Consider the following 21,619-nt stretch of genomic DNA (forward strand, 5'->3'; position numbering starts at 1 on the left):
GCCACCACATACACGGCAAACAGAACTTAAAGGGAACCTGTCACCGGTTTTGTCCTACATCAACTAAAACAGAGTTGATGCCATGGGCTGCGGAGCTCACTGATTGGCTGCACATGTGACGTCAGCGCTGCAGACAAACACTGGGAGCAGCGGCACAGACTCCGCGCTGCACCCAGGGAGGTGGAGTAAAACAACAAGAGCTTTTTTTTTTTTTTTTTTTAACCCAGAAAACCCCTTTAATTGATATTAGTGGGAGGCCCAGAGGTCAGATCCCCCCCGATCATAAAGTGATGACATCCTAGTCCGAAGACATCGCTATAGAAGATGTGAACGTGCCTTTAAAAGGAACTTACCACGAATGGTGTCGGCGTGATCCCGGAGAAGAGGTAGACTGGGATGCCCCGACTGACAAAGATGGTGGCAGCGAGTCTCGCAAACCTGGAGAAATAAAGGGTTAAATTCAGTCTCAGACGACCCGAGCCGACTCATACCGCACCGCGTGATAACAACGCCTGCAAAGGGGGCGTCCAGTCCACAAGACGAGGGCTGGGGGGAGATTATATATATTAGATTAAAGGGATAAAAACATACAAATCAAAGACACAGAGTCAGAAAAGCTTTAACAAATCCAACAAAAAGGTATAAGAGCCATGTGCAAGCGACCGTCCACACTGACCCAGGGGGCAACAAAACGAGAACATCCCCTGCACTAAGGAAATAGGCAGCAATAGTGCATGTGAGGCCGTGTTCACACACTGAGGTCCTGCTGATTTTTTTTGCAAATTTTAAGCTGCGTTTTACAGAACGAGCAAAAGCTCGGAGATCTCAGAAATCTCATGCACATCGGGGGTTTTTGACTGAACTGCGGCTCTTTTTAAGCTGCGTCTTTACTACTAACAGAGCAGATTTCATTCATTTATTTAATCCATATGTTAAACTTAAAAAAAAAAAATGCCAGAATAGTTTTTTTATGGTCACCTCACTTCCCCATAGACTTAAATGAAAAGAGATCAAAATATTTTATGGACAGTAAAATAACATCAATTCTATCAGCAAAAAAAAAAAACCAAAAAACCAAAAACCCCCACACTGTCACACAGCTCCAAGGGGACCAGAAAAGCGTTAGAAGTTGTTATTGCCATATTGGGGGCATAACTTGTTTTTAAAGGGAAGGTGCGTGTTTTAATATTGTAAAAAAAAAAACCTCTTTAATTCCTTATTTTTATAAGTTATTTTCAAGTGCACAGTATTTATTGTTTTTTTTTTATTCATTTTTTTTTCTGCCACTGGGCGCCGCCATTATCATTTGCAGGACTGTAAGTGTAGCTGCAGGACACTTACAGTCTTGACATACGGCAGCCCTGGACATAGAGATCTGTAGTCGGGAGGCGACCCCATGGCTAGTAATGCATTATAAGCTCAGCTGCTCTGATGTGGCCACGCCCCCTGGGCGGACTCCACATCACAGCAGAGGCAGGAGATCGGCGCCATCTTGCTTCAGCCTACAGTGGAGTGTACCTGACTGTGTGTTCACTGTGACTGAGCTGTGCTGTTCGAGGGGCAGCAACATCTGTCTCCCCTCACACTCAGCGGCCATTCCCTGTCCTCTGCTGCCTGGTGTGTGGCTGAATCTCTAGAATCGCTAGAGAGGGTGAAGTGCTGCGGTCTGATGTTCTCTTATCAGGAGCTGCAGAGAGGTAACAGAGGGGGATGGGGGAAGCTCTGTGCTGCTCCGACCTCTCACTGCAGCTCCTCACAGGACATCAGACCGTGCATCTATCACTATACTGTGCTGAGCCATGTATCTAATCCTCTCCTGTGTGATAGTGTCTGCTGAGCCATGTATCTAATCCTATCCTGTGCTGACCTGTGTATCTAATCCTGTGGAATACTGACTGCTGAGCCGTGTATCTAATCCTCTCCTGTGTGATAGTGTCTGGTGAGCCGTGTATATAATCCTATCCTGTGCTGACCTGTGTATCTAATCCTGTGGAATACTGTCTGCTGAGCCGTGTATCTAATTCTCTCCTGTGTAATACTGTCTGCTGAGCCGTGTATCTAATCCTCTCCTGTGTGATACTGTCTGCTGAGCCGTGTATCTAATCCTCTCCTGTGTGATACTGTCTGGTGAACAGTGTATCTAATCCACTTCTATGCACTCCTCTCCCCCCTGCATGTCTTTCCCCATTGCACACACAACTCAATGCGTGCGATAACAGGAGCTGCGGGCGTCATGCTGTATTATGGCATTATGCGAGATCTATATGACGGTATTATGTGATCTGCATGGTGGTATTATGCTTGATCAGTATTGTGAGAATTATATGGTGGTATTGTGTGTGATCTATATGGCGGTATTATGTGAGAACACTGGCGGTATTGTGTGTGATCTATATGGCGGTATTATGTGAGAACACTATGGCAGTATTGTGTGTGATCTATATGGCGGTATTATGTGAGAACACTATGGCAGTATTGTGTGTGATCTATATGGCGGTATTATGTGAGAACACTATGGCAGTATTATGTGTGATCTATTTGGCGGTATTATGTGAGAACACTATGGCAGTATTATGTGTGATCTATATGGCGGTACTATGTGAGAACACTATGGCAGTATTATGTGTGATCTATATGGCGGTACTATGTGAGAACACTATGGCAGTATTATGTGTGATCTATATGGCGGTACTATGTGAGAACACTATGGCAGTATTATGTGTGATCTATATGGCGGTACTATGTGAGAACACTATGGCAGTATTATGTGTGATCTATATGGCGGTACTATGTGAGAACACTATGGCAGTATTATGTGTGATCTATATGGCGGTACTATGTGAGAACACTATGGCAGTATTATGTGTGATCTATATGGCGGTACTATGTGAGAACACTATGGCAGTATTATGTGTGATCTATATGGCGGTACTATGTGAGAACACTATGGCAGTATTATGTGTGATCTATATGGCGGTACTATGTGAGAACACTATGGCAGTATTATGTGTGATCTAAATGGCGGTACTATGTGAGAACACTATGGCAGTATTATGTGTGATCTAAATGGCGGTATTATGTGAGAACACTATGGCAGTATTATGTGTGATCTATATGGCGGTATTATGTGAGAACACTATGGCAGTATTATGTGTGATCTAAATGGCGGTATTATGTGAGAACACTATGGCAGTATTATGTGTGATCTAAATGGCGGTATTATGTGAGAACACTATGGCAGTATTATGTGTGATCTATATGGCGGTATTATGTGAGAACACTATGGCAGTATTATGTGTGATCTATATGGCGGTATTATGTGAGAACACTATGGCAGTATTATGTGTGATCTATATGGCGGTATTATGTGAGAACACTATGGCAGTATTATGTGTGATCTATATGGCGGTATTATGTGAGAACACTATGGCAGTATTATGTGTGATCTATATGGCGGTATTATGTGAGAACACTATGGCAGTATTATGTGTGATCTATATGGCGGTATTATGTGAGAACACTATGGCAGTATTATGTGTGATCTATATGGCGGTATTATGTGAGAACACTATGGCAGTATTATGTGTGATCTATATGGCGGTATTATGTGAGAACACTATGGCAGTATTATGTGTGATCTATATGGCGGTATTATGTGAGAACACTATGGCAGTATTATGTGTGATCTATATGGCGGTATTATGTGAGAACACTATGGCAGTATTATGTGTGATCTATATGGCGGTATTATGTGAGAACACTATGGCAGTATTATGTGTGATCTATATGGCGGTATTATGTGAGAACACTATGGCATTATGTGTGATCTATATGGCAGTATGTGAGAACACTGGCGGTATTATGTGTGATCTATATGGTGGTATTATGTGAGAACTGTATGACAGTATTGTGTGATCTATTTGATAGTATTGTATGTGATCTATATGGCGGTATTATGTGAGAACACTATGGCAGTATTATCTTCAGAAAGCGGACCCATTCTATGGTGGTTCTGGCTGAGCACCTGCACGCGGGTCTGGGGTCATAGAGGGGGCAGCATGACCTCCAGTTAGGTGTAGTCAGGGGAAGGCTGGTGAGGCGGCTGAAGAGAGGCGTCTCATTTTTATCGTTACTATATGGCTACATTTCCTTCCCAGCGTCACCCCAGACTGCGCCTGTCGCCTCGCTTTTACACATCGCCAGAACAGGATGGAGAAGACAGGACCTGAGGAGGGGAATGGGGTCTGCATGCAAAGTCTGGATCAGACCAGGCCATCAATCCGCAGAAATGTTTCCTGGATTTCTGTGGAGCAAACAAGCAGATGGTCCATCCATGAGTATAAAAGACAGCGCTCTATGTACAATCCCTGGCTGCTCCGCACACCGAACAGGGGGCCCCCATAGACCAGCACACTGCTCTCCTGAAATACTCTGTGCTGCTGTCACCCTGCTCCCTCCACCACATATCTCCCAGAATCCTTGCTGCCTGCCATCCTCGGTGACCGTCTACTTGTCAGTATAAGGCTGCTTTCACACTAGCATCGATACGGGCCCGTCGCAGTGTGTCGTACCGACGTATGCTGTGAAAGAAATGTCCGACGTGGGCAGCGGAAGCAGTCTTACGACGCTTCCGCTGCCCCATTGTTAGGTCTGGGCATGAGGGGGCGGAGTTTCGGCCGTGCATGCGCAGTCGAAAATGGTGGACTCAACGCACAAACGTTACATGTAACTTTTTTTGTGGCGGCGGTCCACCAAAACATGACGCAACCGTCGCACGACAGTTGCGACGTGTGGCAATACGTCGCAATGCGTCGGTAATGTTAGTCTATGGGGAAAAAACGCATCCTGCAGACAACTTTGCAGGATGCGTTTTTTCTTCTGAACGACGCATTGCAACGTACAGCCAACAACGCTAGTGTGAAAGTAGCCTAAGGCTGCCGTCCACTATCAGTATTTGGTCAGTATTTTACCTCAGTATTTGTAAGCCAAAACCAGGAGTGGGTGATAAATACAGAAGTGGTGCATGTGTTTCTATTATACTTTTCCTCTAATTGTTCCACTCCTGGTTTTGGCTTACAAATACTGAGGTAAAATACTGACCATACTCTGCAGTCACCAACAAAATGGCTGCTCACTGGGTTCCTGAATCTCATCCTCTCTAATCCCTTAGCAAACACCCAGAAGGGGAGGAGAGGAGACATCACACACGTCAGCAGACTCCGCCCATAATTACTGCAGTGCAGTAATGTGAGCTATTAGTACACTAGGTTTTTCTGAAATTTCAGCAGCTGCTCCCCCTAGTGTTGAAAAGTGGAAATTCCAAAACTTTTCAAATTATTTTTCATATTTTACTAAATTATAAACAAATGATAATATTTTTTAAGAAAATGTAATCATTAATTCTTTACATTTTTACAATTTCTGAAAAAAAAATTTTTTTGATGGCACCTTCCCTTTAACCCCTTAATCCCATATGACGTACTATCCCGTCCAGGTGACCTGGGACTTAATTCCCATGGACGGGATAGTACGTCATATGCGATCGGCCGCGCTCACGGGGGGAGCGCGGCCGATCGCGGCCGGGTGTCAGCTGCCTATCGCAGCTGACATCCGGCACTATGTGCCAGGAGCGGTCACGGACCGCTCCCGGCACATTAACCCCCGGCACACCGCGATCAAAGATGATCGCGGTGTGCCGGCGGTGCAGGGAAGCATCGCGCAGGGAGGGGGCTCCCTGCGGGCTTCCCTGAGACGATCGGTACACGGTGATGTGCTCACCGTGTACCGAGCGTCTTCTCCCTGCAGTCCCCGGATCCAAAATGGCCGCCGGGCTGCATCCGGGTCCTGCAGGGAGCACTTCCGGGTCAGGATCAGGCTGCAGCTGCAGCTCTAATCCTGCCCGGCTGTATGTTAGATCACCGATCTAACAGAGTGCTGTGCACACTGTCAGATCGGTGATCTGTGATGTCCCCCCCTGGGACAAAGTGAAAAAGTAAAAAAAAAAATTTCCACACTTGTAAAAAAAAAAATAAAAAAAAAATTCCTAAATAAAGCAGAAAAAAAAAAATATTATTCCCATAAATACATTTCTTTACATAAAAAAAAACAAAAAAACAATAAAAGTACACATATTTAGTATCGCCGCGTCCGTAACGACCCGACCTATAAAACTGGCCCACTAGTTAACCCCTTCAGTGAACACCGTAAGAAAAAAAAAAAAAAAACGAGCCAAAAAACAACGCTTTATTATCATAACGCTGAACAAAGAGTGGAATAACACGCGATCAAAAAGACGGATATAAATAACCATGTTACCTCTGAAAACGTCATCTTGTCCCGCAAAAAACGAGCCGCCATATAGCATCATAACCAAAAAAATAAAAAAGTTATAGTCCTCTGAATAAAGCGATGCCAAAATAATTATTTTTTCTATAAAATAGCTTTTATCGTATAAAAGCGCCAAAACATAAAAAAAATGATATAAATGAGGTGTCGCTGTAATCGTACTGACCCGAAGAATAAAACTGCTTCATCAATTTTACCAAACGCGGAACGGTATAAACGCCTCCCCCAAAAGAAATTCATGAATAGCTGGTTTTTGGTCATTCTGCCTCACAAAAAAATCGGAATAAAAAGCGATCAAAAACTGTCACGTGTCCGAAAATGTAACCGATAAAAACGTCAACTCGTCCCGCAAAAAACAAGACCTCACATGACTCTGTGGACCAAAATATGGAAAAATTATAGGTCTCAAAATGTGGAGACGCAAAAACTTTTTTGCTATAAAAAGCGTCTTTTAGTGTGTGACGGCTGCCAATCATAAAAATCCGCTAAAAAACTCGCTATAAAAGTAAATCAAACCCCCCTTCATCACCCCCTTAGTTAGGCTAGGTTCACATTGCGTTAATGGGTTAACGCTAACGGACAGCGTTGCACGGCGAAAATGTCACAATTAACGCCGTGCAACGGGTCCGTTAGCACAACCATTGACAGCAATGTGATTTTCAGGTGTAGCGCATCGCTAGAGCGTGCCATTTTCGGCTCGCGCTAGCAAGGTGCCATTCTTTTGTGGCGCGCCTCAGACGCTGCTTGCAGCGTCCGCGGCGCGCCCGAGGTCCGATCCCCGATCTTCCAGAGCGGGGACGTTAACGCGACCACTAAACACGACACCTAAAAAGACATTGTGTTAGCGCAATCCGCTAGTGCTAAACGGATTTCCCTAACGCAATGTGAACCTAGCCTTAGGGAAAAATAATAAAATTAAAAAAAATGTATTTATTTCCATTTTCCGGTTAGGGTTAGGGTTAGGGCTAGGGTTGGGGCTAGGGTTAGGGTTTGGATTACATTTACGGTTGGGATTAGGGTTGGGATTAGAATTAGGGGTGTGTCTGGGTTAGGTGTGTGGTTAGGGTTACAGTTGGGATTAGGGTTAGTGGTGCGTTTGGATTAGGGTTTCATTTATAATTGGGGGGTTTCCACTGTTTAGACACATCAGGGGCTCTCCAAACGCGACATGGCGTCCGATCTCAATTCCAGCCAATTCTGCATTGAAAAAGTAAAACAGTGCTCCTTCACTTCCGAGCTCTCCCGTGCGCCCAAACAGGGGTTTACCCCAACATATGGGGTATCAGCTTACTCGAGACAAATTGGACAACAACTTTTTGGGTCCAAGTTCTCTTGTTATCCTTGGGAAAATAAAAATTTGGGGGGCTAAAAATCATTTTTGTGGGAAAAAAAAGGATTTTTATTTTCACGGCTCTGCGTTGTAAACTGTAGTGAAACACTTGGGGGTTCAAAGTTTTCACAACACATCTAGATAAGTTCCATGGGAGGTCTAGTTTCCAATATGGGGTCACTTGTGGGTGGTTTCTACTGTTTGGGTACATCAGGGGCTCTGCAAATGCAACGTGACGCCTGCAGACCAATCCATCTAAGTCTGCATTCCAAATGGCGCTCCTTCCCTTCCGAGCTCTGCCATGAGCCCAAACAGTGGTTCCCCCCCACATATGGGGTATCAGCGTACTCAGGACAAATTGAACAACAACTTTTGGGGTCCAATTTATTCTGTTACCCTTGTAAAAATACAAAGCTGGGGGCTAAAAAATCATTTTTGTGAAAAAAAAAAGAATTTTTATTTTCACGGGTCTGCGTTATAAACTGTAGTGAAACACTTAGGGGTTCAAAGTTCTCACAACACATCTAGATAAGTTCCATGGGAGGTCTAGTTTCTAATATGGGGTCACTTGTGGGGGGTTTGTACTGTTTGGGTACATCAGGGGCTCTGCAAATGCAACGTGACTCCTGCAGACCAATCCATCTAAGTCTGCATTCCAAATGGCGCTCCTTCCCTTCCGAGCTCTGCCATGCGCCCAAACAGTGGTTCCCCCCCACATATGGGGTATCAGCGTACTCAGGACAAATTGGACAACAACTTTTGGGGTCCAATTTATTATGTTACCCTTGTGAAAATACAAAACTGGGGGCTAAAAAATTTTTGCGAAAAAAAAATAAATTTATTTTAACAGCTCTGCGTTATAAACTGTAGTGAAACACTTGGGGGTTCAAAGCTCTCAAAACACATCTAGATAAGTTCCTTAGAGGGTCTAGTTTCCAAAATGGTGTCACTTGTGGGGGTTTTTAATGTTTAGGCACATCAGGGGCTCTCCAAACCAACATGGCGTCCCATCTTAATTCCAGTCAATTTTGCATTGAAAAGTCAAATGGCGCTCCTTCCCTTCCGAGCTCTGCTATGCACCCAAAAAGTGGTTTACCCCCACATATGGGGTATCGTCGCACTCAGGACAAATTGCACAACAATTTTTGTGGTCTAATTTCTTCTCTTACCCTTGGGAAAATAAAAAATTGGGGGCGAAAAGATCATTTTTGTGAAAAAATAAGATTTTTTATTTTTACGGCTCTGCATTATAAACTTCTGTGAAGCACTTGTTGGGTCAAAGTGCTCACCACACATCTAGATAAGTTCCTTAAGGGGTCTACTTTTCAAAATGGTGTCACTTGTGAGGGGTTCCAATGTTTAGGCACATCAGGGGCTCTCCAAACGCAACATGGCGTCCCATCTCAATTCCAGTCAATTTTGCATTGAAAAGTCAAATGGCGCTCCTTTCCTTCCGAGCTCTGCCATGCGCCCAAACAGTGGTTTACCCCCACATATGGGGTATCGTCGCACTCAGGACAAATTGCACAACAACTTTTGTGGTCTAATTTCTTCTCTTACCCTTGGGAAAATAAAAAATTGGTGGCGAAAAGATTATTTTTGTGAAAAAATATGATTTTTTATTTTTACGGCTCTGCATTATAAACTTCTGTGAAGCACTTGTTGGGTCAAAGTGCTCACCACACCTCTAGATAAGTTCCTTAAGGGGTCTACTTTCCAAAATGGTGTCACTTGTGGGGATTTCAATGTTTAGGCACATCAGGGGCTCTCCAAACGCAACATGGCATCCCATCTCAATTCCAGTCAATTTTGCATTGAAAAGTAAAATGGCGCTCCTTCCCTTCCGAGCTCTGCCATACGCCCAAACAATGGTTTACACCCATATACGGGGTATCAGCGTACTCAGGACAAATTGGCCAACAATTTTTGAGGTTCAATTTCTTCTCTTACTCTTGGGAAAATAAAAAATTGGGGGCGAAAAGATCATTTTTGTGAAAAAATATGATTTTTTATTTTTACGGCTCTGCATTATAAACTTCTGTGAAGCAATTGGTGGGTCAAAGTGGTCACCACACATCTAGATAAGTTCCTTAGGGTGTCTACTTTCCAAAATGGTGTCACTTGTGGGGGGTTTCAATGTTTAGGCACATCAGTGGCTCTCCAAACGCAACATGGTGTCCCATCTCAATTCCTGTCAATTTTGCATTTAAAAGTCAAATGGCGCTCCTTCCCTTCCGAGCTCTGCCATGCGCCCAAACAGTGGTTTACCCCCACATATGGGGTATCAGCGTACTCAGTACAGATTGTACAACAATGTTTGGCATCCATTTTATCCTGTTACCCTTGGTAAAATAAAACAAATTGGAGCTGAAATAAATTTTGTGTGAAAAAAAGTTAAATATTCATTTTTATTTAAACATTCCAAAAATTCCTGTGAAACCCCTGAAGGGTTAATAAACTTCTTGAATGTGGTTTTGAGCACCTTGAGGGGTGCAGTTTTTAGAATGGTGTCACACTTGGGTATTTTCTATCATATAGACCCCTCAAAATGACATCAAATGAGATGTGGTCCCTAAAAAAAAATGGTGTTGTAAAAATGAGAAATTGCTGGTCAACTTTGAACCCTTATAACTCCCTAACAAAAAAAAATTTTGGTTCCAAAATTGTGCTGATGTAAAGGAGACATGTGGGAAATGTTACTTATTAAGTATTTTGCGTGACATATCTCTGTGATTTAAGGGCATAAAAATTTAAAGTTGGAAAATTGCGAAATTTTCAAAATTTTCGCCAAATTTCCGTTTTTTTCACAAATAAACGCAAGTTATATCGAATAAATGTTACTACTAAAATGAAGTACAATATGTCACGAGAAAACAATGTCAGAATCGCCAAGATCCGTTGAAGCGTTCCAGAGTTATAACCTCATAAAGGGACAGTGGTCAGAATTGTAAAAATTGGCCCGGTCATTAACGTGCAAACCACCCTCGGGGCTTAAGGGGTTAAATACGGTAGTCTGTTTTGCATGTGTTGTTATAAATACAATCATTTTTTGCGTTACATTTAGTGACCCCTCTTTTTCAGCATGGATCTAGTTTCTCATCCCCTGTGTGCCCGCATGCTTTGTGTGACCCTTTGCCCTCTTGGCACTGACCTCCTTTCTTCCTTATCCCTATTGAGAACGGAAAACTGAATGCCGTTAAACCAGAACCCAGAAGACAACGGTGACATTGTGCTTCTTCACAACCTATACAGACTTATCATTTTCTTCCTCTTTCTACTTTTCGGTGTCTTATACGTAAAAGTGAATGGTCACATTCAGAACTACAACTCGCAGAGCTACATTCACCACAAAATAAAAATGTGATGAAAAAGAAAAACAAGAATTGGCTCCAATGAGCCGGAGTCAGCATAGGACTAAACCGAGGACTGTCCAGGGTTACTGTCTTCTGACCTATGACCTGCAGCCATTCCACCTTGCAGCACAGGCCCCACAGGGAGACGAGCGACTGCCTCCTGCGGCACAGGCCCCATGGGGAGACGAGCGACTGCCTCCTGCGGCACAGGCCCCACGGGGAGACGAGCGGCTGCCTCCTGCGGCACAGGCCCCACGGGGAGACGAGCGGCTGCCTCCTGCGGCACAGGCCCCACAGGGAGACGAGCGGCTGCCTCCTGCGGCACAGGCCCCACAGGGAGACGAGCGGCTGCCTCCTGCGGCACAGGCCCCACAGGGAGACGAGCGGCTGCCTCCTGCGGCACAGGCCCCACAGGGAGACGAGCGGCTGCCTCCTGCGGCACAGGGCCCACGGGGAGACGAGCGGCTGCCTCCTGCGGCACAGGGCCCACGGGGAGACGAGCGGCTGCCTCCTGCGGCACAGGCCCCACGGGGAGACGAGCGGCTGCCTCCTGCGGCACAGGCCCCATGGGGAGAAGAGCGGCTGCCTCCTGCGGCCCAGGACCCACAGGGAGACGAGCGGCTGCCTCCTGCGGCACAGGACCCACAGGGAGAAGAGCGGCTGCCTCCTGCGACACTATCTGACCTGTGGTTCTGGTAATGTACATGGTGACCAATGTGACATGCCTCTTACTGCTGCCTCCACTTGCTGGGTGAGCGCGGGCATCATAGCCAATCACTACTCCTCTGTTCTTCAGGTCACTGATGTTCTTCTCCAGGTATCTGCAGAAACCCTAAGGAAAAAAATAAAAAAACAAGAAATCTATTAGATTGCTCCTAAACAGCGCCTTCACCAGAAGTGGTGGAGGTTTCCGTCATGTGGGAGTTTCTTCTAATGACCTGAGCCCGCCTTCTTTACCCCATAAAATGAGGATGGGGAGCGGTGTACAGCCAGAACGTACATATGTGGGAACAGGAGTCCAATCCAAGAGGAGGCAGCAGGCCGTGTCTCTAGTGCCCCCTACAGGAAGCAGATGAACTACAAGACCCTGTGAGGAAAATCAGCACACGACTGAGGGTAATCAGCTAAATCAGGGTCTTCTCCAAAAGAGAAAGACCTCCATCCGGAGGCAGCGGCTTCATGGCTACCTCGCTCATCACTGCAGAGTGGCACGCTCCAAAGGAGACACTTTACTCTTCAGACCTCGGTCGAAAGCCTCTCACCTCATCTCCCAGTACCCGGCCCCCCACCAACAAGGGGCAACAAACCAAAGAATGTTTGCAGCAGATTTTAGTCTTTTCTTTTTCGAGAAGACTCATTATAGGGCTGACGGTGACTTAAATGGAACCTGTCACAAGAAAAAAGTTTATTAACCGGCTCACCACTCTGAGAATACAGAACGTCGGCTGTTACCGATCCCCAAACTATACTGGGGCCGGCTGTCAGCCTCCACCGTGTACATTCAGTGCGCTGACTGACACCCGCTCTATACTGGGGCCGGCTGTCAGCCTCCACCGTGTACACTCAGTGCGCTGACTGACACCCGCTCTATACTGGGGCCGGCTGTCAGCCTCCACCGTGTACACTCAGTGCGCTGACTGACACCCGCTCTATACTGGGGCCGGCTGTCAGCCTCCACCGTGTACATTCAGTGCGCTGACTGACACCCGCTCTATACTGGGGCCGGCTGTCAGCCTCCACCGTGTACACTCAGTGCGCTGACTGACACCCGCTCTATACTGGGGCCGGCTGTCAGCCTCCACCGTGTACACTCAGTGCGCTGACTGACACCCGCTCTATACTGGGGCCGGCTGTCAGCCTCCACCGTGTACACCCAGTGCGCTGACTGACACCCGCTCTATACTGGGGCCGGCTGTCAGCCTCCACCGTGTACACCCAGTGCGCTGACTGACACCCGCTCTATACTGGGGCCGGCTGTCAGCCTCCACCGTGTACACTCAGTGCGCTGACTGACACCCGCTCTATACTGGGGCCGGCTGTCAGCCTCCACCGTGTACACTCAGTGCGCTGACTGACACCCGCTCTATACTGGGGCCGGCTGTCAGCCTCCACCGTGTACACCCAGTGCGCTGACTGACACCCGCTCTATACTGGGGCCGGCTGTCAGCCTCCACCGTGTACACTCAGTGCGCTGACTGACACCCGCTCTATACTGGGGCCGGCTGTCAGCCTCCACCGTGTACACTCAGTGCGCTGACTGACACCCGCTCTATACTGGGGTCGGCTGTCAGCCTCCACCGTGTACATTCAGTGCGCTGACTGACACCCGCTCTATACTGGGGCCGGCTGTCAGCCTCCACCGTGTACACCCAGTGCGCTGACTGACACCCGCTCTATACTGGGGCCGGCTGTCAGCCTCCACCGTGTACACTCAGTGTGCTGACTGACACCCGCTCTATACTGGGGCCGGCTGTCAGCCTCCACCGTGTACACTCAGTGCGCTGACTGACACCCGCTCTATACTGGGGCCGGCTGTCAGCCTCCACCGTGTACACTCAGTGCGCTGACTGACACCCGCTCTATACTGGGGCCGGCTGTCAGCCTCCACCGTGTACACTCAGTGCGCTGACTGACACCCGCTCTATACTGGGGCCGGCTGTCAGCCTCCACCGTGTACACTCAGTGCGCTGACTGACACCCGCTCTATACTGGGGCCGGCTGTCAGCCTCCACCGTGTACACTCAGTGCGCTGACTGACACCCGCTCTATACTGGGGCCGGCTGTCAGCCTCCACCGTGTACATTCAGTGCGCTGACTGACACCCGCTCTATACTGGGGCCGGCTGTCAGCCTCCACCGTGTACATTCAGTGCGCTGACTGACACCCGCTCTATACTGGGGCCGGCTGTCAGCCTCCACCGTGTACACCCAGTGCGCTGACTGACACCCGCTCTATACTGGGGCCGGCTGTCAGCCTCCACCGTGTACACCCAGTGCGCTGACTGACACCCGCTCTATACTGGGGCCGGCTGCCAGCCTCCACCGTGTACACCCAGTGCGCTGACTGACACCCGCTCTATACTGGGGCCGGCTGTCAGCCTCCACCGTGTACACTCAGTGCGCTGACTGACACCCGCTCTATACTGGGGCCGGCTGCCAGCCTCCACCGTGTACACCCAGTGCGCTGACTGACACCCGCTCTATACTGGGGCCGGCTGTCAGCCTCCACCATGTACACTCAGTGCGCTGACTGACCCTGTGCCGCTGCCACCCCGTGACTGAAACCAGAACGCTGCCGGGAAGAATAAAGATCATTTCCTCCCCGCAGCGTTCAGCAAAGTGCAGGTGTCAGGCAGGTTAGTGGCTATATTAACCTGCAGATTAACCCCATATTTGCAGGTTAGTAGCATTTTTTCTGGTGACCGATTCCCTTTAAATGGTGTCTGCCTCTAGGTGGCACTAAAGAGGCAGGTTTCTTTTACTTAGCCAATTTGCATACCTTCTTCCCAGAAGGCATTGCCCAGCCTATAAGTCTCCCTGACCCCGCTGGCGCTCGCCAGGAGAAACTTTAGACCTACTGACACCATCCACCTTCCTCGGCAGTATACACTTTTGACCTATTCTCTAGTTTACTTAAGGGCTCAAAAACACTTTGATATATTTAATAAATTACCGTTTAGAAGTGAGCAAAGATAGAGACACAACTAGCACAGAACAGCAGAGCTCTGCTACATCCAGAACCAGACACCAGATCCTGGGGGCGAAATGCAAAGAGCCGGGCGGCCTGAACATTATTGTGAATCTACGGCAGAAGAGAGCAGGGCGCACCCCCCTCCCCCCCCATACACACACACACGTGGCGACGAGCAGGGAGCGCACCCCCCTCCACACGTTGCGACGAGCAGGGAGCGCACCCCCCCTACACGTGGCGACGAGCAGGGAGCGCAACACCCCCATACACACGCAGCAATGAGCAGGGAGCGCACCCCACACATACACATGCGGCAATGAGCATGGTGCGCACCCCACACATACACACGGCAATGAGCATGGTGGGCACCCCACACATACACACGCAGCAATGAGCAGGGAGCGCACCCCACACATACACACGCTGCAATGAGCAGGGTGCGCACCCCACACATACACACGCTGCAATGAGCAGGGTGCGCACCCCACACATACACACGCGGCAATGAGCAGGGAGCGCACCCCACACATACACACGCGGCAATGAGCAGGGAGAGAACCCCCCCACATACGTAGTGAGCACAGCCTTAGCTGTAATATACAAGTTACATGAAGGGTTTCATGTCATTAGTTCTTGCCCAAGGCTCGGATCGCACGCCGTTGCGCTTTCCTAATACGATTACCACAACTGCTGTGCTCAATTACAAGAGTCAGTAAACCACTTCCCAGTGTTACCACAGCTCCCAGTACATACTCTGGGGCAGGGGGAGAGGAGACTGCACTCATTTCCTGCCAATTAGGAACCTCATGTGATATACACAATACTGACTAGAATGAAATCCTGGCAATTCGAGACCTCCGGCCCGGGGGACGGCACAGTAAGGAGGGTGGTATCCTCATGGGGCTTATCTCAGACCCCCCCCATCAGGACCTAGGACCCTCCTAACCCTCTGTCACACCCCTGTATTTTGGTGAAGGATCAATCATCTCCAGGGGTCTATGCGTTCAGTGTATATCCTACACGAGGTGCCCTATGACACCGCGTGGCCGCCAGCTCAGGAGGCCATATTCGGTCACCATGTTATGCTGTACAGGGCAGTGGAGACATGGAAAAAACAACCCAACACAGTCAGCACCTGAGTGGTCTGGATAACGGTCAGGTCGTTCATGTGAGACACCCCAGGCCCCATGGCCGCTCGTAGCCCCGCTGTCCCGAACTCCATTCTGGAGCCAAAGCATTTCTCCAACTCCTCTCTGTTCCCGTCGGACACCAGCTTCTTCACCTGCTCACGTGTCTTGGGATTCTGCAAAAGGAAGAAACAAACGGATGACGTCGCCCAGAGAACAGGAGGAAGCGGCTTCGCTCAGTCGGCCTCGCTGTGATATTCCGGGGCAATGATGATGGGTATTAGGGAACATCCCGGGACCTCGGCACAGAGCAGCGGCACTAATACACTCACTGCTCGCCGTCGTCTCCAGCTTCCAGCACGGCTCCGCTCCTCTTCTCTCAGGTCATCAGGGTTTGTGTGAACTGAAGGCCACTTCTCCAATGTGACTGTGGAGCGTCAGATCGAGACGTTCTGTAGAAGTGATGAGATAAACCCCGGAGTGATCCGGGATCACAATCATGTGGGTGAGAAGAGGAGCGGAGCAGAGCCGCGCTGGAAACTGGAGGATTCTAGGAACCTTCTCTATACCACACACATCTAGGAGACCCCATATAATGGGACAACACAGCACGGTCACTATACAGATGTGCTGGTACTACTTGTGCACCACCAGCACGTCTGCCCTAAAAGCCAGAGACCTGGATCCCTCTATAGCACAGAAACGGAGCCAAAATCCTGAGCATGTGAACAGGCCCCTAGGGGTTATGCAGCTAGTACTGAGGCTCCCGTGGACGTCTATGGGCCCTCATGGTACTATTACCACACCACGGGGTCAATTCATCAGTCTGTTCCAGAAAGCCGGGGTAAAGCTGCTGGACATCGCCACATATTCATCCTAAGGATATGTGCACACGTTGCGGATTCCAATTATGGAACAAGTGTAAAACGCTGCGGAATCCGCACAAAGAATTGACATGCTGCGGAAAATACACCGCTGCATTTCCACGCAGTATTTTCCGCAGCATGTGCACTGAGGATTTGGTTTTCCATGGGTTTACATGGTGCTGTACAACGCATGGAAAACTGCTGCGAATCTGCAACGTGTGCACATACCCTAACAGGTGTAAATGAAGACAGAGACGTCCTCCAGCCCCAGACACTGGTGCCCGGCAGCTGATGTGCCACGTCCATGTGGTGGGCAGATGCCGCCATGAATCTGGCAGATCTTACCCCAGCCTAGATCAATACTGATACATAAAATGCCCGTCTTGTGGAATCGGCCCTAAGCGCCAACCTAATAAATACATGGTGAATGGGATTCTCCCCGAAAACAGAACATGGTAGAAAATAGACCTGTAGGGAGCGCTGCATGGCAGCACAGGGGCCCGTCACTTCCCTCTGATATCTGAGGGGGCTGGCTGCGGCTTTGGAGTTTTTTTTTCTTCCAGAAACAGCACCACTCCTGTCCACAGGTTGTGTCTGGTACTGCAGCTTAGCCCATATCGAGGAAATACAGCGGAGATGTAATACCAGGCACAACCCATGTACTAGAGTGGCGCTGGTGCGGATTGTGTGTGTAACCGTCCTCTCTGTGCGTCCTGTGCTGACGCCTCTCTGGCCGCCATTAATGGTGATCAGTTAAATAAATAGGGCAGCACACTGCAGCGCCAAAACATGCAAACTTGAAAAAACGAAATTTGAACTGCATTACTGCACTAGAAATATGAAAAATGAGAGCTTTTAGCGCACAAAAATGGCCAATTTTATGTGTACCTCGTAGCCACGTTAAGGCATCTCTCTTATACGAGGTCCTACGTTTGACCTACCTCACTGAGAATAAACGTCTCCATCTGAATGGGTGCATGTGAAACCTCTTCTTGGACTCAAATTCTCTCTCTATGTGGAGGGGTATTGGACCTATTATAATTAAAACACCTGAAGCTAGGAGGCGGGGAGTGCACGATCAGAAGGCTAGAGAATACATTTCAAAAAACCTGACCTGCACATCCAAACATAGACACAGTGTGAACAGGTGCTGAACCCAGAGTCGCCAACTCGTATATAGTTAAATAAATAGGGCAGCACACAAAAATGCCTTAACGTGGCTACGAGGTACACATAAAATTGGCCATTTTTGTGCACTAAAAGCTCTCATTTTTCATATTTCTAGTGCAGTAATGCAGTTCAAATTTCGTTTTTTCAAGTTTGCATGTTTTGGCGCTGCAGTGTGCTGCCCTATTTATTTAACTATATACGAGTTGGCGACTCTGGGTTCAGCACCTGTTCACACTCAGTCTATGTTTGGATGTGCAGGTCAGGTTTTTGAAATTAATGGTGATCAGGCATGATGCCAGCCAAGCTCCTCTCAGAGGATTTATGAGCACATGAGCTCAGCTCTCCTTCCATGGGGGGTTGGGTTATAAATGAGCACAAAGGGCCGAGGAGGAGACAGATACAAGTTACACACTAACATCAGACAGAGCTCGCTGATGAATCCTCCGTGGACTCATTCCGCAGCCAGCAGTACAATATACAGCACACAGGCCACAGACAGCAAACCGGGCAAAATCAGCAATAAAACACAATTGGGGAAATTATTTTTAGCCCCAAAGACATGTATGTAAGAAAAAAAGAAGTGTCTGCAAATCCTGTCTGAGGAGGAGGGGGCCACAGATCCGGGGAGGAGGGGGCCACAGATATGGGGAGGGGGAGGAGGGGGCCACAGATCCAGGGGGAGGAGGAGGGGGCCACAGATCCAGGGGGAGGAGGAGGGGGGTGATGCCACAGATCCTAAGGGGAGGAGAAGGGGGTGATGCCACAGATCCTGGGGGGAGGAGAAGAGGGTGATGCCACAGATCCTGGGGGGAGGAGGAGGGGGCGATGCCACAGATCCTGGGGGGAGGAGGAGGGGGCGATGCCACAGATCCTGGGGGGAGGAGGAGGGGGCGATGCCACAGATCCAGGGGGGGGGGGAGGAGGAGGGGGCGATGCCACAGATCCAGGGGGGGGGGGGGGGAGGAGAGGGCGATGCCACAGATCCTGGGGGGAGGAGGAGGGGGCGATGCCACAGATCCAGGGGGGGGGGAGGAGGAGGGGGCGATGCCACAGATCCAGGGGGGGGGGGGGGGAGGAGAGGGCGATGCCACAGATCCTGGGGGGAGGAGGAGGGGGCGATGCCACAGATCCAGGGGGGGGGGAGGAGGAGGGGGCGATGCCACAGATCCAGGGGGGGGGGGGGAGGAGAGGGCGATGCCACAGATCCTGGGGGGAGGAGGAGAGGGCGATGCCACAGATCCCGGGGGGAGGAGGAGGAGAGGGCGATGCCACAGATCCCGGGGGGAGGAGGAGGAAAGGGCGATGCCACAGATCCCGGGGGGAGGAGGAGGAGAGGGCGATGCCACAGATCCCGGGGGGAGGAGGAGGAAAGGGCGATGCCACAGATCCCGGGGGGAGGAGGAGGAGAGGGCGATGCCACAGATCCCGGGGGAGGAGGAGGAGGAGATCCAGTCCCCAGAGAGGGGGCTCCGCAGACCTGTCCCCACATCCCGTCCCCGGGGCTCCGCAGACCTGTCCCCACATCCCGTCCCCGGGGCTCCGCAGACCTGTCCCCACATCCCGTCCCCGGGGCTCCGCAGACCTGTCCCCACATCCCGTCCCCGGGGCTCCGCAGACCTGTCCCCACATCCCGTCCCCGGGGCTCCGCAGACCTGTCCCCACATCCCGTCCCCGGGGCTCCGCAGACCTGTCCCCACACCCCGTCCCCGGGGCTCCGCAGACCTGTCCCCACACCCCGTCCCCGGGGCTCCGCAGACCTGTCCCCACATCCCGTCCCCGGGGCTCCGCAGACCTGTCCCCACACCCCGTCCCCGGGGCTCCGCAGACCTGTCCCCACACCCCGTCCCCGGGGCTCCGCAGACCTGTCCCCACATCCCGTCCCCGGGGCTCCGCAGACCTGTCCCCACATCCCGTCCCCGGGGCTCCGCAGACCTGTCCCCACATCCCGTCCCCGGGGCTCCGCAGACCTGTCCCCACACCCCGTCCCCGGGGCTCCGCAGACCTGTCCCCACATCCCGTCCCCGGGGCTCCGCAGACCTGTCCCCACATCCCGTCCCCGGGGCTCCGCAGACCTGTCCCCACATCCCGTCCCCGGGGCTCCGCAGACCTGTCCCCACACCCCGTCCCCGGGGCTCCGCAGACCTGTCCCCACACCCCGTCCCCGGGGCTCCGCAGACCTGTCCCCACATCCCGTCCCCGGGGCTCCGCAGACCTGTCCCCACATCCCGTCCCCGGGGCTCCGCAGACCTGTCCCCACATCCCGTCCCCGGGGCTCCGCAGACCTGTCCCCACACCCCGTCCCCGGGGCTCCGCAGACCTGTCCCCACACCCCGTCCCCGGGGCTCCGCAGACCTGTCCCCACACCCCGTCCCCGGGGCTCCGCAGACCTGTCCCCACATCCCGTCCCCGGGGCTCCGCAGTGCTGCACACGCCGCCAGATGCGCTGTTCCCAGTCCCGGGGATTGTTGCCGCATTCAGAACAGTCACGATCTGTCCTGCCCGAAACATCAGTTGCTATTTCTGGAACCCTCGGTTTAAGGACACTCGGTCACATCGGCGGCCGATCACTATCACCGCGGAGATGACTCGCACTGTCCGGGGATGAATGGAGGCTGCAGGGCGGGTAGAGCGGAGCACGGGGCGGCCGGGACGAGTCCTCCTCACCTTGTCCCATGTGAGCCATGTGGCGGCGGCCGAGTCCAGCGCTTTCCCCCCGGTTCCGTGTCCCTTCCCGGCCATGTCAGCGATCCGCCCGTCACAGCTCACAGATCTCCCGTCCTCATCACCAGGGCCACTTCCTACCCCGAGAACGTCACCGCGTCATGTGACCAGGCACGTGACTGCAGAGGGCGGGCGGTAGTGGCGTTCTCATTGGTTACCGGGGAGTTTGTTTCTAATTCGCAACATTTTCATATTTTTTTTATTTTCACAACTTTAATAACAATGGGAAATGAAGACAGTAACAAGGTGCAGCGCCTGGCCGGGAGGCGGGGCACCGGGGGTGGCTACAAAACATATAGAAGGGTGTGAGCGAAAGGGTTAAATGCCTACGGGCCACTGACCGCACACCGGGCCCAGCTCAGGTCCTGGCAGCACAGGGGCGGCCGCCAGTGTGTGATACGGAGAGCTGCGTGTCTATAGGGCGTGAGGGGATTTCCATTGCTCCCTCTGTAGTTGGGGGGGCTCCGTGCATTACCGCTGGGGTCTCCACCATCCTGGATGACGCGTGTGACAGTGTGAACAGCGCGGTATACTGCAGCTATGGCAGCGGGACCCCAGACCAGCCCCCCAGATGAGACCAGCCCCCCAGATGAGACCAGCCCCCTGTGACGGCGGCAGCGGCCTCTGACTACGACGATCCTGTGCAGAACACTTTGTTGTTAACAAATATTTCCTGGTAGTTATCGGGTGTCTCCATGTCACCTCCCGAGACATTACAGGGCGGTTTCTCTGGAGTCACCGGGGCTGAAGTGTTCAGGTCAGCCATCATAATGCTTCCATCAGGATTCTCATCTTCAGGGCGGATCTCAGTCTAAGCTCTGTGTCATCAGCGATGCCCCTGTGTCAGAGATGCCCCCTGTGCCATCAGCGATGCCCCATGTCGTCAGCGATGCCCCCTGTGCCATCAGCGATGCCCCCCTATGCCAGAGATGTCCCCTTTGTCTTCAGCGATGCCCCATGGCTCCCATCACCTCCCATCAGGCTATTCACATGACTACATGAAGTCAATGTATGTGC

General features: G+C 50.8%; 1 protein-coding gene across 1 annotated transcript in view; it reads right to left on the reverse strand.

Annotated features, from left to right (window-relative positions):
* Positions 1-21,147, reverse strand: part of PGM2 (phosphoglucomutase 2) — a 74,362-nt gene extending 53,215 nt beyond the window's left edge. The window contains exons 1-4 of the mRNA XM_069744617.1: positions 20,546-21,147; positions 15,854-16,021; positions 11,754-11,860; positions 354-438 (exon numbers count right to left, since the gene is read on the reverse strand). Of these exons, the coding sequence (XP_069600718.1) occupies positions 354-438; positions 11,754-11,860; positions 15,854-16,021; positions 20,546-20,620 (435 nt within the window). The 5' untranslated portion in view covers positions 20,621-21,147. The remainder of the gene's footprint in view (positions 1-353; positions 439-11,753; positions 11,861-15,853; positions 16,022-20,545) is intronic.
* Positions 21,148-21,619: the final 472 nt, after the last annotated feature.

Source organism: Ranitomeya imitator, chromosome 1 (genome assembly GCF_032444005.1).
Source record: "Ranitomeya imitator isolate aRanImi1 chromosome 1, aRanImi1.pri, whole genome shotgun sequence".
Lineage (NCBI taxonomy): Eukaryota > Metazoa > Chordata > Amphibia > Anura > Dendrobatidae > Ranitomeya > Ranitomeya imitator.